Below are 15,257 nucleotides of genomic sequence, written 5' to 3' on the forward strand. Positions count from 1 at the left end.
AAACACTGTGGGTCCTAGGCAAGGTCCAGAGCTGGCAAAGTTAGGCCCCAAGTTTATCTTAGCTCTGGTCAAGATTTTGGATACACTTGATTAAATCAATAAGGAAGAAGACCCAGCTAAGAAAGCATTTGTGGCCTGAATGCTTTCTAAATACGCAGATATGAAGAGAAACAATAATGCTGTACTTACAAAGACTGAAGTCAAAGAAACCAATGGTAAAGAGTATTTGACTATCATTAAAACACGGAAGGAATAAGACATCATTATGGTAGACTATAAGAGATTATACAAAGTTTTCTTCAGCTCACTTTGCTGAAGCACTGCTGGGTTAGAATCCACAACCGACAAGAATTTTTTTTTTTAGGAGAAAATTAGTTCATGATTTAAGATCATTATAGTTAGGATTCTATGACAGAATGGAATTTAAGATAAACAACAATTAACTTTAGTAGAGATGATCAGCATTTACTGAGTAAGCTCAATGGTCTTAAATCTCAATAACAAAAGAGTTCAAAACAGGTAGACATTATTTTAAAAGGCAGTGCTGCAGATTTAGGAATATAGGATCTCTTTTTTTTTTTTAAGATTTTATTTTTTTCCTTTTTCTCCCCAAAGCCCCCTGGTACATAGTTGTATATTCTTCGTTGTGGGTCCTTCTAGTTGTGGCAAGTGGGACGCTGCCTCAGCGTGGTTTGATGAGCAGTGCCATGTCCGCGCCCAGGATTCGAACCAATGAAACACTGGGCCGCCTGCAGTGGAGCGTGCGAACTTAACCACTCGGCCACAGGGCCAGCCCAATATAGGATCTCTTTTGATTAGAAGATTCTGAGTATTCAAGGTGTGCCACAAGTCAAAAGAAAATAAGTCTTAAAACAGAAGTACAAAGTACAGAAGAAAGTTCAATTAATTTTCATTAGGGAGTCAGCAGAGGTTACATAAAAGAAATGCAATTCGAACTGGACTTTGAAGGCAAAATAAGAGGCTGAGGTAGCGAAATTACAGATATAGTTGAAGAAGAGGATAACTCATGAAGCAAGACTTGAGAGGAAACAAGGGGAGTGGGATTAAGAGCACTGTTCACTTAGGAAGTAAAGGGAGGAACGCTAGTTTCATTAAAACAGAAAGGGAGGAGAGAATGGATGAAGGTACCGAAATTCTCAGATAGTGAGAAGTTGAAAGAATTCATATCCAGGAGCCTTTCCTCACGTCCAAGTGAGAGCACAGTTGAACAGTCAGTAAATAGTTTCCAAGCTGAGTGGGGCAAGGGAACCAGGCTAATGGACTAGAAGAAGAAAAAAAAGTACAAGAGGGGCCGCCCTGTGACCCAGCAGTTAAGTTTGCGTATACCACTTTGGCGGCCCAGGATTTCGCCAGTTCGAATCCTGGGCACAGACATGGCGCCACTCATCAGGCCATGCTGAGGCGGCATCCCACATGCAACAACTAGAAGGATCCACAATTAAAAATATACAACTATGTACCGGGGGGCTTTGGGAGAAAAAGGAAAAAATAAAATCTTTAAAAAACAAAAAAAAAAAGTACAAGAACTACCAGTTTCTCTATCTTCAGTTGAGAATGAAGTGGATAAGAAAAAAATTTATGTCTTTGCAGTGATCGGTTCCAAGGGATGAAAAGGTACAAGATATGGCTAAGTGTAGGGGCTGCTAATGTGGAATAAAGATAAAGAATGCCAGAGTGAAGATAAACTAAACTACAGTCATCCCTTGCTATCAGTGGAAGATTGGTTCCAGGAACCCTGTGGACACCAAAATCCACGGATGCTCAAGTCCTTGATATAGAATGAGGTCGTATAATGAATACAGTGGGCCCATATCTGCGGATGCTCGCCCCAAGGTGTTGGATGGGTCAACAATATTAACACTGTAGTGGCTAAGAACAATGGATAGAATGAAGGATAGAAAATTGAAACAATTTGAGCCAGAAGTCAAGGTCCTCAATCACCATTGGGGAATATCCTGTAGGCAAGTAATTGGCAGATAAAAAGATAGGATAAGATGAATGCAACAAATATCAAAGGAAAAAACATTTTAACCAAAGTTAGTCAAACAATGGAGTGGAGTTCACAAATACCGATTTCCTTTCTTGGTCCCTAGTTGAAGGCGAGAGGAAGGAGAAATAATTTCCACTTAAAAGGGTTACCTGGTAATATGCCATCCAGACAAAGTCGGGTTTCAGTGAGGGGGTGTTTAAAACGAAAAGGTGAGACTGCAAAAAATTCATTGGTAACGGAAGAGAGATTTCAGAGGCTACAGCAAAAATTGTAAAAGGAGAGCTTTAGTAGGTTGGTGGTGAGGAAAAATCAAAAGGTGAAGGATAAGTTGGGGAATGAGAAACTATGAGATCAAGTACTGTATATTTTAAAATTAATTATGGAAATAAAACAAAGAGAAACAGTAGGTGAAGTGGAGGGCCAAGGTACAACAAAGAACGCAACTGTGGAAAAGTTTAAAACATTTGGAATAACAGTGAGATGGAGCCATTCCAAGTTCTCTTCAAAGTACAGGGTAGCTAATCATGGTGATTATTGCCTAGGTTTTCCGTGGCAGGCAGCTGATGTGTGTCATTTCAACGTTAACAAATATTTATTGAGTGCCTACAAATGCTGAGCCCAGTCCTAAGTGTTGCAAATATACCAGAGAATAACAAAGACAGAATCTCTATCCTTAAGGAATTTACAGTCCAATAGCACTGGCTGATCAAGCCTTCTTTAATGATGGAAATGTGCAATATTTGCAATATCCAATGATAGTCACTAGCTACATGTACTAGTGCATACTTGAAATGTGGCTAGTACAATTGAGGAAATGAATTTTTATTTTTTATTTATTTTTTTTTTTTGCAGAAGATTAGCCCTGAGCTAACTGCTGCCAATCCTCCTCTTTTTGCTGAGGAAGACTGGCCCTGAGCTAACATCCAGGCCCATCTTCCTCTGCTTTATATGTGGGATGCCTACCACAGCGTGGCATGCCAAGCGGTGCCACGTCCGCACCCAGGATCCAAACTGACGAACCCCAGGCTGCCAAAGCAGAACGTGTACATTTAACCACTGCACCACTAGGTTGGCCCTTGAATTTTTTATTTAAAAAAATTTTAATTTTAAATTAAACAGCTATATATGTGGCTAGTAATACCATATTACATATGAAGGTTCTAGTGTAACCTCTTGGCTTCATTTGAGGTCAGTTCCCATTATCAAGTGAAAGCAATAGATAGGGCAAGCAAGAGAAGTTGTATTTGTGATTTCTCTATTGTCAAAGATCCCTAGAACAAGTTTCTTGAGAATGGCAGTTCTTCTTATATCAAGCCACTGCAAGCAAAATTCTTGCTTGTGAGCACTGGAAATCGACTCTGGCCACTACTAGCAAAAAGGGACTTTCCCGGGAGGATATAAGAGACTCATTGAATCAACAGGAAACTAGAGAACCAGAACCAGGTTAGAATAACTGACCAGAATCACAAGCAAGGACATGCCACAAGAACTGTCTGATCCTTCAAATGCTGCCACATATTCTTCCATCACTTATTTTGCAGTTCAAATTCTGGAAAATAATTTGCCCAATTGGCCAAATATAAATCTATTCCCTACTAAGATACTATGGAACAAACAATTCATCTCAAGATGGAGTATAAATAGAAAGGAGACTATATTAAATAATAGTTTTGGGTCTTTTAAAAATGTTTCCAAAAACCTTAAGATAAAAATTAGAAAGCCACAGAAAGAACACAGAGCTCTGGCTTTAAGCAATGCAAAAGATAAGGGGTATTCACCACAGGACTTCTTAAATGATCAGTTTCCCTGAGTTAGTTATTGCTCCTATTTCTGCAACTGATCTCCCCTCATTTCCGATAATAAACTTCACATTACCTCCCCCTCCACAACAACCAAAATAGGCATATAACCTGGGCTGAGTCAGAATGCCCTATACCCGTGGCCCAGAGATGGGCATGTGAAGCAGGCCTAACGCTTTTCTAGATTTTTCTGACTTGGATCACCAAATAAGAACTCTGTCTTCTTTGATCTCAAAATACAGTGTTGGCCTCACAGAGAATGCAGTAAGAGAGAAGCAGACAAAAGAGTTAGAAAAGAGAGGAGGGAGATGAAAGGAGGGAAGAAGCCACTCTCATCTGACCACATTTGAGTCCGCAGATCCAGGTGTCCATGAGACCAGCACAATCCCTGTACTTTCCACAAATTTATCTTGGCCAATAAAGTCCCTTTTTCGCTTGAGTTAGCTGGAGTTGGGTTACTGTCATAACTAAAAATTGACTAGATACTTTATTTAAAATCCTGTAATTTTCACATGTTTTTAATTTACAGGTAACTTTATAAATTTTAAACTCATTGTGGGGTGGGACAGCTTTTTGAAACAAAGAATTCTATTAGAATAATAATTTTATTATTTAGTCTAGTGGTGAAGAAACTACTTTAATGAAGAGAGTGGTATGTTGTTAACAATTTAAAGCATCTGCCAAAGCAGTGATTAATCTTACTTCTCATGGATATTTGCTGTTTCTAAATAAATGGATATTTCTGCTTTACATGATTTAGACTTTTCATTTCCTTAGCAAGACCTTTTTCTCCATAAGTAGTCTCTTTCTAACCTATCACATATTCTAAATAAGTTGCAACTATGATTATTTTAATGAATGATCAAAATAGACATGGTTGATGTTGCTAGACTTACAAATCAGAAAATCAGAAATTCCATGGGAAAAACACAATTGTAGACCATTAAATTAAAAAGAGTCATGCAAATTTTGTGAATTACTCCTTTTGCTATATTTTATGTTGATTACTATGTCCTTATTTTAAAATAAGTTGGGGTCAGCTACACATTATAAATGATCTGTACAAACTGAAGAGGAATCAAAGAAAAATTACCAAAGTGACCAATGGCATAGAAAATGATTAACATTAAAGAAGAACTAAAGGAATGAAAGCTGTTTTATATAGCAAAAAGACAAAAAACCTAAGGGTCAAGTTCATTATTGTCCTCAAGTAATGACAGAATACTGAACATTTTATCACTATGGCAACAGAAGCCCAAACCAGGAGAAACAGGCTTACATTTTAATAAAAGATCCTAACTGGCCAAGCTGTGGGACCATAATAGGATAAAACATTAGAGTGAGGTTCCTGGGGAGAATCTCTCTCTCTTTTCTGGAGATGGTAAAGGAAGAGATTAAAAAAAAAAAAATTTACCTATACTGAACAGTTAAAAAATGTACCAATCTAAAAACAAAGAGTAGGCCAAGACTGGCTCTCAAAAGCCATTACAGATTTATGATTCTAGAATTGTAGCAGCTAACATTTAAATTAATAGTTCATAAAACCTGACATTCATAAATAACACCTATGTCTCTCTGCCTGAGGCCATTCTCTCCTCAGTAATGAGAATCAAAAACCTTGTCCCAAAACATAACGTACAACTTATTGAACATGATTTTTAAAAACCTCTCAACTTTCTTGTATGTATTTAGGAAGTCATTAAGATTTTAAAATTTTAAAAAGCACATATAGGGGACTTCCAGGTAGTTGAAGATAACAGCAGACGTCTAGTTCTATGTTATCCATACATAGCGCAAAACAATACAGAACAGCAAGGAGAATAACGCCACACAAAACTACATGCTTTGCATAACTGGAAAAAAGAAAATGCTCAAACTTCGAAACATCTGTAAGCAAAAAAAGGAAAATAATTCTAAATCCCAGCAAGCGCCCACTCACGCTCCTGCCTGGAGGTCTTAGCGATGAGCATGGGCTCACTGCATGGGAATGGACTTAATTCATCCATTAAAATAAAAAGATGTCTAATTTGGCTCCAAAGCAAGACCCAACTATATTCTATACATTTAAAAAACAAAGTGATTCAGAAGGACTAAAAATAAGCGAATAAACAAAGGCAGACTAGGCAAATGGAAACAAGAAAACGGGAGTAATGATGATATCAGACAACGTGGAATTCAAGCTAAAAAAAAAATTAAAAGACAAAACTAAAAGCACTTTTAAATGCTAAAAGACACAATTCACAATTAAGATATGACTTATGATTATCTATACACCAAATAATACAGCATGATGCAAATAATACACCCTTATGATGCAAAAAACTACAAGAAAGGCAAGGAGTCAGAGAAATACACTAATAATAATAATAATAATAGGAGACTTTAATATACCACTGTTTGTACAAGACAAATAAGTGGACCAAAAAAATAAGTACACACAGTTAATAAGGTAGATCTTATGGATGTAGATATCAAACTTTATACTCTTATATTTGAGCACTTTCTTTTCTAGTCCTTAGGTAACACTCATAAAAATGGATCATGTATTACAGGAAAGAAACTGGGGTGAGGCAAGTGAGGTGCCAAGGGTACAAAAGTTATGGAGACGCACTCTAGGGTTCCTGCAAGTGCAGTGTCAACATATACAAGTGAGTGGCTCCTTAAATTTTTCACCCTGGGTGCCTCTCTTGCTTTACCCTAGTCCTGGCCGTGATATATCAGGTCACAAAGAAAACATCAGTGTGTTCCATAAAGCAGAAATAAGAGAAATACTACTCTCTGATCACAATGCAATAAAACTAGAAATTAACAACAAAATAAAAAAACAAAAAAGCATTCCCATCTGGAAATTCAAAAACCTTCTGTTATGGACTGAATTGTGTCTCCACAAAATTCGTATGCTGAAATCCTAGCCTCCAGTACTTTAGAATTTCCCTTGAATTCAGAATTAGTGATTGTATTTTGAGATAGGGCCTTAAAAGAGGTAACAGGTTAAATGAGGTTATATGGGTGGGTCCTAATCCAACATGACCAGTATCCTTATAAGAAGACAGAGGTACCAAGGATACATGTGCAGAGAGGAAATGCCATGTGAGGATGCAGCAAGAAGGCAACCATCTGCTAGCCAAAGAGAGAGGCCTCAGGAGAAACCAAATCTGCCACTACTTTGAGATCTCAGATTTCTATCCTCCAGACTGTAATAAAATACATTTCTGCTGTTGAAACCACCCCATCTTTGGTATTTTGTTATGGCAGCCCTAGCAAACTATTAGTTTCACTTTCTATTAAACAACTACACCTCCTATTAATACATCTTCTATTAAACAACTCTTGGGTGAAAAGAAAAATACAAATTGAAATTAGAGAATTTCTAAAAAAATAACTTAATTAAAACATTATATATAGTCTATAGGATACAGTGAAAGCAGTGATAAGAAAATTCACAGCACCAGACACTTTTACCAATAAAAATGAAAGAATTAACATTAGTTGAATTAAATTCCCAACTCAAAAAATAACCAAAAAATGAACAAAGTAAATAAAAGAAAGCACAAAGTATATAACATGATCTTAGAAAACTTAAGAATCCACAAAGCACCTAGTAGAAAATACATGACATTAGCAAGGTCATAGGATTCAAGGTCAATACATAAAAGTTAACTAACTGTACTTCTGTATGCTAGCAATAAATAATTAGCAAAATTTAAAAGAAAAAACTCTATTTATAATCACATAAAAATGCTTAGGAATAAAATGTAACACAAGATGAGCATGACATATACAAGGAAAATGACCAAAACTCTGATGATAAGAATTAAAGATGACCTAAATAAATGGAGAGATAGGCCATGTTCACGGATTGGATAGACTTAACATTGTTGAAATGACAACTCTCCTCAAACTGAGCTACAGATTCAAAGTAATCTCAATTAAAATCTTAACAAGGCTTTTTGGAAAAGGTTGACAAGCTGATTTTAAAATTTATGTTTTAAAATTGATGTAGACAGGCACAGGACTCAGAAGAGCCAAAACAATCTGGACAAAAAAGAACAAGGTAGAGGACTTGTTATTACCTGAATCAAACTTAACATAAAGCTACAGTAGTCAAGACAGACATACAGATCAATGAAATAACCAAGTTTAAAAACAGACACACACTTATATGGTCAACTGATTTTCAACAAAGGTACCAAAATAATTCAGTGGGGGAAAAGACAGTCTTCAACAAATGGTTCTGGAAGAACTGGATACCTATATAGAAATAAAAAATGAATGCCTACCATCGCCTCACACCATGTAAAAATTAACATGAATTGGACCATAAAACCTAAATGTAAAAACCAAAATATTAATCTTTTATAAGAAAACATAAGAGAATTCTTTGTGACACAGGATTAAGCAAAGATTTCCTAAACAGAATACAAAAAGCACACACTAGAAAAGAAACTGACAAAATATTTCATCAAAATAAACAATTCTGCTTTTGACAGACACAATTAAAAAAGCAAGCAAGCCACAGACTGGGAAAAAATATTTGTAAAACATGTATCTGACACAGGGCTTGAATGCAGAATACATAAAGAGCTGTTACAACTCAATAAGTAGGTAACTTCCCAATTTTAAAAATGGGCAAAATATTTCAACAGACACTTCACAGAAGTGAAGTCGCGTATTAGCACATTAAAAGATGCTAAACATCACTAGCCAGCCATCAGGGAAAACCAAATTAAGACCACAGTAACATATTACTATACATCTGCTAGAATTATTAACTTAGTCTGATAATAACAAGTGTCACTAAACGTGTGAAACAAGTGGAACTTTCATACATTGCCACTGGGAATGAAAAGCAGTACAACTACTTTGGAAAACAGTATTGTTATATGTTATAAAATTAAATATACATGTACATATGACTCAGCATTCTCATTCTTATTTAACCAAGAGAAATAAAAACATATGTTCACACAAAGACTTGTACATGAATGTTCATAACAGCATTATTCATAATAGCTCCAAACTACTAACAACCCAAATATTTGGTCATAAAAAGAAGAATGGATAAACAAATCATGTTATATTCATACAATGGAATCCTAATCAACAATAAATAGGAATGAACTACTGATATATGCAACAACATATGGAAAAATCAGGCACTGCCTAAGACTGGGGATCGGGGAGGACAAGCACAAGGACACATGAGGAAATCTTTAGGGTGATGGAACTTTCTATGCTTTTATTGTGATGATTACACAACTACACACAATTACAAAAAATTCATCAAATTGTACATTATTTAAAGGGTGAATTTTAATTTATGTGCCTTGAACGTTAATAAAACTACAGAAACTTTTTAGTGGCAAAAAACACGAAGTTGTCAAGATGAAAGCAGAAATTAATGAGGTAGAAAATAAAAAACAGTTGATTCAACAAATCAAAATCCTAGTTTTAAAAAAACAGTGGAGGGAGCCAACCCCATGGCTGAGTGGTTAAGTTCACATGCTCTGCTGCGGCGGCCCAGGGTTTTGCCAGTTCAGATCCTTGGCACAGACATGGTACCACTCATCAAGCCATGCTGGGGTGGCATCCCACATGCCACAACTAGAAGGACCCACAACTGAGAATATACAGCTATGTACTGGGGGGCTTTGGGGAGAAAAAGGAATAAAATAAAATCTTTAAAACAACAACAACAACAAAAAATCCACTGGAGGCCAACCCAGTGGTGTAGTGGTTAAGTGTGCACGCTCCGCTTCTGCAGCCTGGGGTTCACAGGTTCAGATCCCAGATGTGGACCTACACACTGCTCATCAAGCCATGCTCCTCAAAACAGAGGAAGACTGGCACAGATGTTAGCTTAGGGTCAATCTTCCTCACCAAAATAAATAAATAAATAAATAAATAAATAAATAAATAAATAAAATTTTTAAAAAACACTGAACTGTATGCTTAAAAATGATTAAAATAGTAAATTTTGCTATGTATATTTTACCACAATAAAACATAAAATAAACAAAGCACTCGCTGGCTTGATTAAGAAAGAGAGGAAGAAAGTATGTATACAAAACAAGAAAGGACCAAGGAAAAGTAAGCATTGAAAGAGAAGAAATTAAAAAATAAAATACTTTGCAGACTTCTATGCAAATAAATTTGAAAACACAGATGCAATGAATAATTTCTTATGAAAACAGATTATCAAAATTGATCCCAATAAAGATGGAGAGCTTAAACAGGCTGATTTCCACAGAAGACACAGATAATTATTCCAGATATTAAGGTTGGTTCAAGATTAGGGAATCCATTAATATACTATAGTAACAGTGCTAAGGGAGGAAAAATCATGATTGTCTCCAGAGATGCTGAAAAACTTTTGAAAATTTTCAATATCATGCCTAAATTATTACTGTTTGTCAAGTGATGTTTTCCTATTTCCATCATTCCTTCTACATTTATTAGTTGGAATTCTCCCGAAAAGAGCTTTCCCCTCTCTCTAAATATTTAATATTATATCAATTTGGACACATGGATTCTTATTCTATGGGTTTTAATCCTTTATTGTAATTTGTTTTGTTGCTCAAAGTGTCTCAGATTTGGCCAACAGATGCTAAATTAGTGGAAGAATATATGATGAGAAAATCTAAGAATATTAACATAGTCTCAAAGTATCTCCCCATAAGATAATTATATATTACAAAGAGGAGAAAAAAGTCATCTTATAATGAAAAAATCTGGCAGATACTACCTTAACCAAGTGATCAAAGTTAACATCACCAGTAAAGGCACAAATTATGTACCTTCTGATATCATGCACTGAGGACACGTGACTCTGACTTTGGTGTTATTTTTGCTAAAAACGAATAACCTGAATTTAATCAGAAAGAATATAAGATAAACTCAAATTGAGGGATAATCTACAGAATAACTGGTCAGAACTCTTGAGAAGTATTAATATGCCCAAGATTACAGGAGACTAAGTAAAGACAATGTGTGATTCTGGATTGGATCTTGGACCACAAAAAGGACATCAGTGGGACAGCTGGTAAGATTTGATTAAAGACTACAGGCTTGATAATAGTAAATATTTGATTGCCTGATTATATTAACGTTAATTCCTTAGTTTTGATTATTGTAACATGGTTATGTAAGATGTTAATATTTGGAGATCTGGGTGAAAATTATACAGGAATTCTTTGTACTACTTTTACAATCTTTCGTTATCTCTGAAATTATTTCAAAATGAAAAGTCTAAAAAATATATATATGCATATATAACCTAATACTCTGGAGTTCCCTTCTGGCCGACTCTTCTGCCATCTGTGAAGCCCGCAATTTCTGTTCACACTGATCCTTTTCAGATTGCCTCCAGACATCATGTTCCACTTTCATTTTCTCTAAATCCGCTAATCTGTTCTCAAGTTCTAGCCTAAAACAAGAGAGACAATAATTACATTATAAGAACTACGATAAGGATGATATGACAGCAAAATATTTCCATTTGTGAGGAGATTTAACAGAAAATAAAGCAATTAAGTACTTACTTTTCATCTTGTAATACCACAAGTTTTTGATAACCTTCTTCCTTGGCAGCTTGTACTTTACGTATTAATTCACGATCCTTTTCTACTAAGAGCGTTTTGTGGTGTTCAACAGCTGATTTGAGAATTTCATTGTCTGACTGTAATCCTAGTAAGTTTTTTAAGGAGAAAAATGTACTATATTCAATGTTACTAAGATGAAAAACCACAATTAACAGCAAGCATTCATAAGCTGGCAAGACAATTAAAAGGGTAGCAAGTAAGTCTCTCTGGGTATATATTCTCAAAGATCTTTACACTACTGATAAATTTTTCTTAAGAACAAAACAGACTGAAATTAAAGAGTTAATTTTTCTTTCATTATTTTATTTAGCATACACACACAAAAACTTTCATCTTGAGAGCTGAAAACATCAACCTGGATGATATCCAAAGAGGTTTAAATACTTCACCTCTAAAAGGGTTCCGTAACCTAAGCCCCCTGCGGACAGCATCATCATAAAGCTGGCTGGAAGCAGAGTGAATAAATCATAGAACCCTTCAAAACCTATCATTCTAGCAGAACTGTCCAATTTCTAGTAGAAATATAAATTGGAAACTTTCAAGTTTGTCCAATGAATTCACAAATCTTCCTCGTAATGAGATGGCAAGTGTTTTGGAGATGCAGTGACCAAAACAAATTCATATCTAACTCAAAGTTAAAAAAGAATGCAGAGCTGGATCTCAAACACTAAGTTCCTAAAAAAATTTACTCCCTAACTCTACAGAAATCCATCAGTAAATATCAAGTAGAAATTAATAATGAAGACAATCATTCATCATAAGCTCTGTCTGAAACTACAGGGGCCAGTTCAACTAGACCAAATCAAGGACACTTATAACCCTAAAGCAGCTTATTTAAGCACTTATAAAAGTCAGAAATAATATAATTTCTGAGGAATCTTGATGACAGGGATATTCTAAGACTAAACTGGAGCTTAAAAATAAGCCTAGACTGAATCATGTTCAATAACTGGCCTAGGGTCTATATAAACAATCTTAAAAACTTAAAAATTGGGCCTGAAACCCACCTATGTTCCCCACATTCTTTAGACTTAAAATTGCCTGGAACTAATAAACATATCATCTAAACAGATTTAAAATTATAAACCCAGGAAGTATGAATTCCTTTTGTAAAGTTTCACTTAATTTATGTCTTAATCAAATAACTATGATATAAACATGATTGATTTTTTTTAACACGTTAGATCACAGAATGTTCAACACATAAACAAAAACAACCCATATGTGCTCTAAGATTAAAATTCAATTAAGCTGAAAATCTGGAAACAAAAATTCAGTCTGACCTATTTTAATAATTTGAGTTTATATGTGAAAATAATAGTAAAAAGCATGGGAAATCATATATTACCATCCAGTTCACTTTGAATCTTATTCCTTTCTCTTTCTAGCTCACTCTTAGCTCTTGCTGCCTCCAATTTGATGTCTGTTATTTCTAGTTTGTTTGAATGTTTAAGTTCTTTTACCTGTTGATAATTAGAAATTAAAATTACTATTGGTCATTTTCTTGCCATTAAGTGCTTCCCCAAAAACCTTAGTAGAAATGAGAAAACGTTTTGGTAGCAGAGTACGGAGGGTAAGTGACTTCTAGGAGGGAAGGTGCTTCAGTGCCTGTAACAGTACTTGGCACCAAGAAAACAGTCTTTTCCAAATAGAATTGAGTCATTTCTTTACAAATATCTGGATGGGGTAATCTGGCTTAATCTCGCCTTAAAGACTTAACTACCAGTACCTAAAATCCAACAGTCAATGACTGACACATCTTCAGGAAAAAAACTAAAACGCTCTTTTTTTAAAAAAAAGTGGTGATAAGGCATTCTAGGTATAAGTAACAGCACGCAAAATGTTATACGCTTATAACATCACACTGTCTACTCAGAAAACAAGCAATGTGTTATAGGTAGAACGGAAGGTGTGAAATCCAAACTTTATACGCCATACAAAAGGGCTGTGCACACTGTTAGCTATTGAAGGTGTTGTTTCTGAAACAAAAGAAGCTATTGTTTCTGAAACAAAAGTTAATTCTCATTGCAAATGTGTTGGATTAAGAAACTGAAAGTAAAGAAACCAATTATGAGGCAAAGGATTGACAAAGGGGGCAAGAAGGAAGAATTAATTGAATTTGGTGACTAAATAATGTGTGTGTATGGGTGGCAGTGGGAGGAACAAGAATAAAACATATATATAAATCAAATTTTTAAAGCCCAAAGTGAATGTAAACAATTGTCAATATTTTCCATATAATTAATCCATCACATATCAACTTTAGTTTTCCCTAAGGCATCCTTTTTGAAAGTTGAATAATTCTAGTTCATAAGTAGTATTCCTTCATTCAGTCAATAAATATTTATTGAGCATCTATTATGTGCCCTAGCACTGCTTTAGGAACTGGGGATACAGCAGCAAACAAGAAAGCTTTGTCTCTCCAACCATCTGTACCAATCTCTCACATTTTCCACATCCCTTCCCTTTGATAAGGTGCTTCTAAAGTTAAGTACAGTACTATAATGAGGATTTCACTAATACAGACAATAGGTTAGCTAACCCTGCATTCCAACATATTACTATACTAATATATATAACCAGGAAATCATAGTAGAAAACCACAAATAGATATAACCCAAACATGTAAAATGTGAGATCGTGGGAACAGGAGGATAAAGGATAATTTACTTGAGTGCAATAAAAATCTATAAAAACTGGATATGGGAATTAGAAACAAATCAGGAAGAGGTCCAAGAGCCAAAGAGAGCAAGGATGAGAAACAGAAGTGTCTCACTGAAGAGACTCCATCCATGAAAGGTCTTCAAAACGATGCAAGGAATGGTGTAGGGCAAAATCCTCGCTTAAAGGAAGCAAATAGAAAAGCAAGTACTGTGCTGCCTCCGTACTGCTAACCACACAAAGGCGCATCCCTCCAAATTAACTTGTAGATTTTTAAATGACACTACATAAAATTAATAACTTGTGCTGACATCAGTTTTGTATTTTTAAATCATTCTGAAGTTCTTTTCTATGAAAGCAAGTCTCATAGAACAATGTTTAACTACATGAAAGCAGCTAACAAATTGTATTTATTTTAATAAACTTTCTGTAGATTGGGTTTTACTACATTATAATTTCACCAACAGACAGAATTTAAACTATAAATGCTTTAAAATTTTGAAGAAATACAACTACAATGAAAATCCAATTTCTATGACAAATGCAGTTATAACCTGCTATTATATACTAACTGTAAAAGGTTAAGAATGACAAAGCAGTTCATTAACAAACCATGTTGCAGCTACTTTAAATACAAGGTGGAAAATTAGAGCCATCTTATTTTGTAGAATCTTGATTCATTTCAACAAGAAGAACTACAAAATACATAAAAACCTATTTCTTAATTCATTGCACCCTGAGATTTACTGAAATGAGAAAACATTTTTCAACTAAACTAATAATTATTGAAACTTAAAGAATACTGGATAGGAAGTCAAATGCGTGAAGTCTGTCTTCAGACATATTTTTATTATTAAACTAGTGGTATATGCCCAAGCAAGGTACCTGTCCTCTCTGCATTCAAATTTACTCATCTATGGACCTAGATGAGTTTAAGTTTTTCTTCAGCGCCACACTTCCATAATCCTAAAATAATGAATGCACTTATACTAATTGTTAGCTTCCTAAAAATATATTTAAAAGAATTATTTTCCTTATTAAAAATGAAAAACTTACATATTTATTACTTAGATATGACAAATAGTAGTGTTTTCTATGAATAATTTGAACCAAATCCCAAATAGTCATAATCAAGTTTCTACCTGCCTCTAGATCCCTGGTTCTTAACCTTCTTTGTGATCAGGC

At 34.9% G+C, this 15,257-nt stretch overlaps 1 protein-coding gene across 3 annotated transcripts in view; it reads right to left on the minus strand.

Moving 5' to 3' along the window:
- Positions 1–15,257, minus strand: part of CEP83 (centrosomal protein 83) — a 106,724-nt gene that overhangs the window by 22,515 nt on the left and 68,952 nt on the right. For all 3 annotated transcript variants that reach the window (XM_070254492.1, XM_001915389.6, XM_070254490.1), the window contains 3 exons: positions 12,760–12,874; positions 11,352–11,496; positions 11,087–11,236 (listed from right to left, as the gene is read on the minus strand). In XM_070254492.1, the coding sequence (XP_070110593.1) occupies positions 11,087–11,236; positions 11,352–11,496; positions 12,760–12,874 (410 nt within the window). The remainder of the gene's footprint in view (positions 1–11,086; positions 11,237–11,351; positions 11,497–12,759; positions 12,875–15,257) is intronic.

Source organism: Equus caballus, chromosome 28 (assembly GCF_041296265.1).
Source record: "Equus caballus isolate H_3958 breed thoroughbred chromosome 28, TB-T2T, whole genome shotgun sequence".
Lineage (NCBI taxonomy): Eukaryota > Metazoa > Chordata > Mammalia > Perissodactyla > Equidae > Equus > Equus caballus.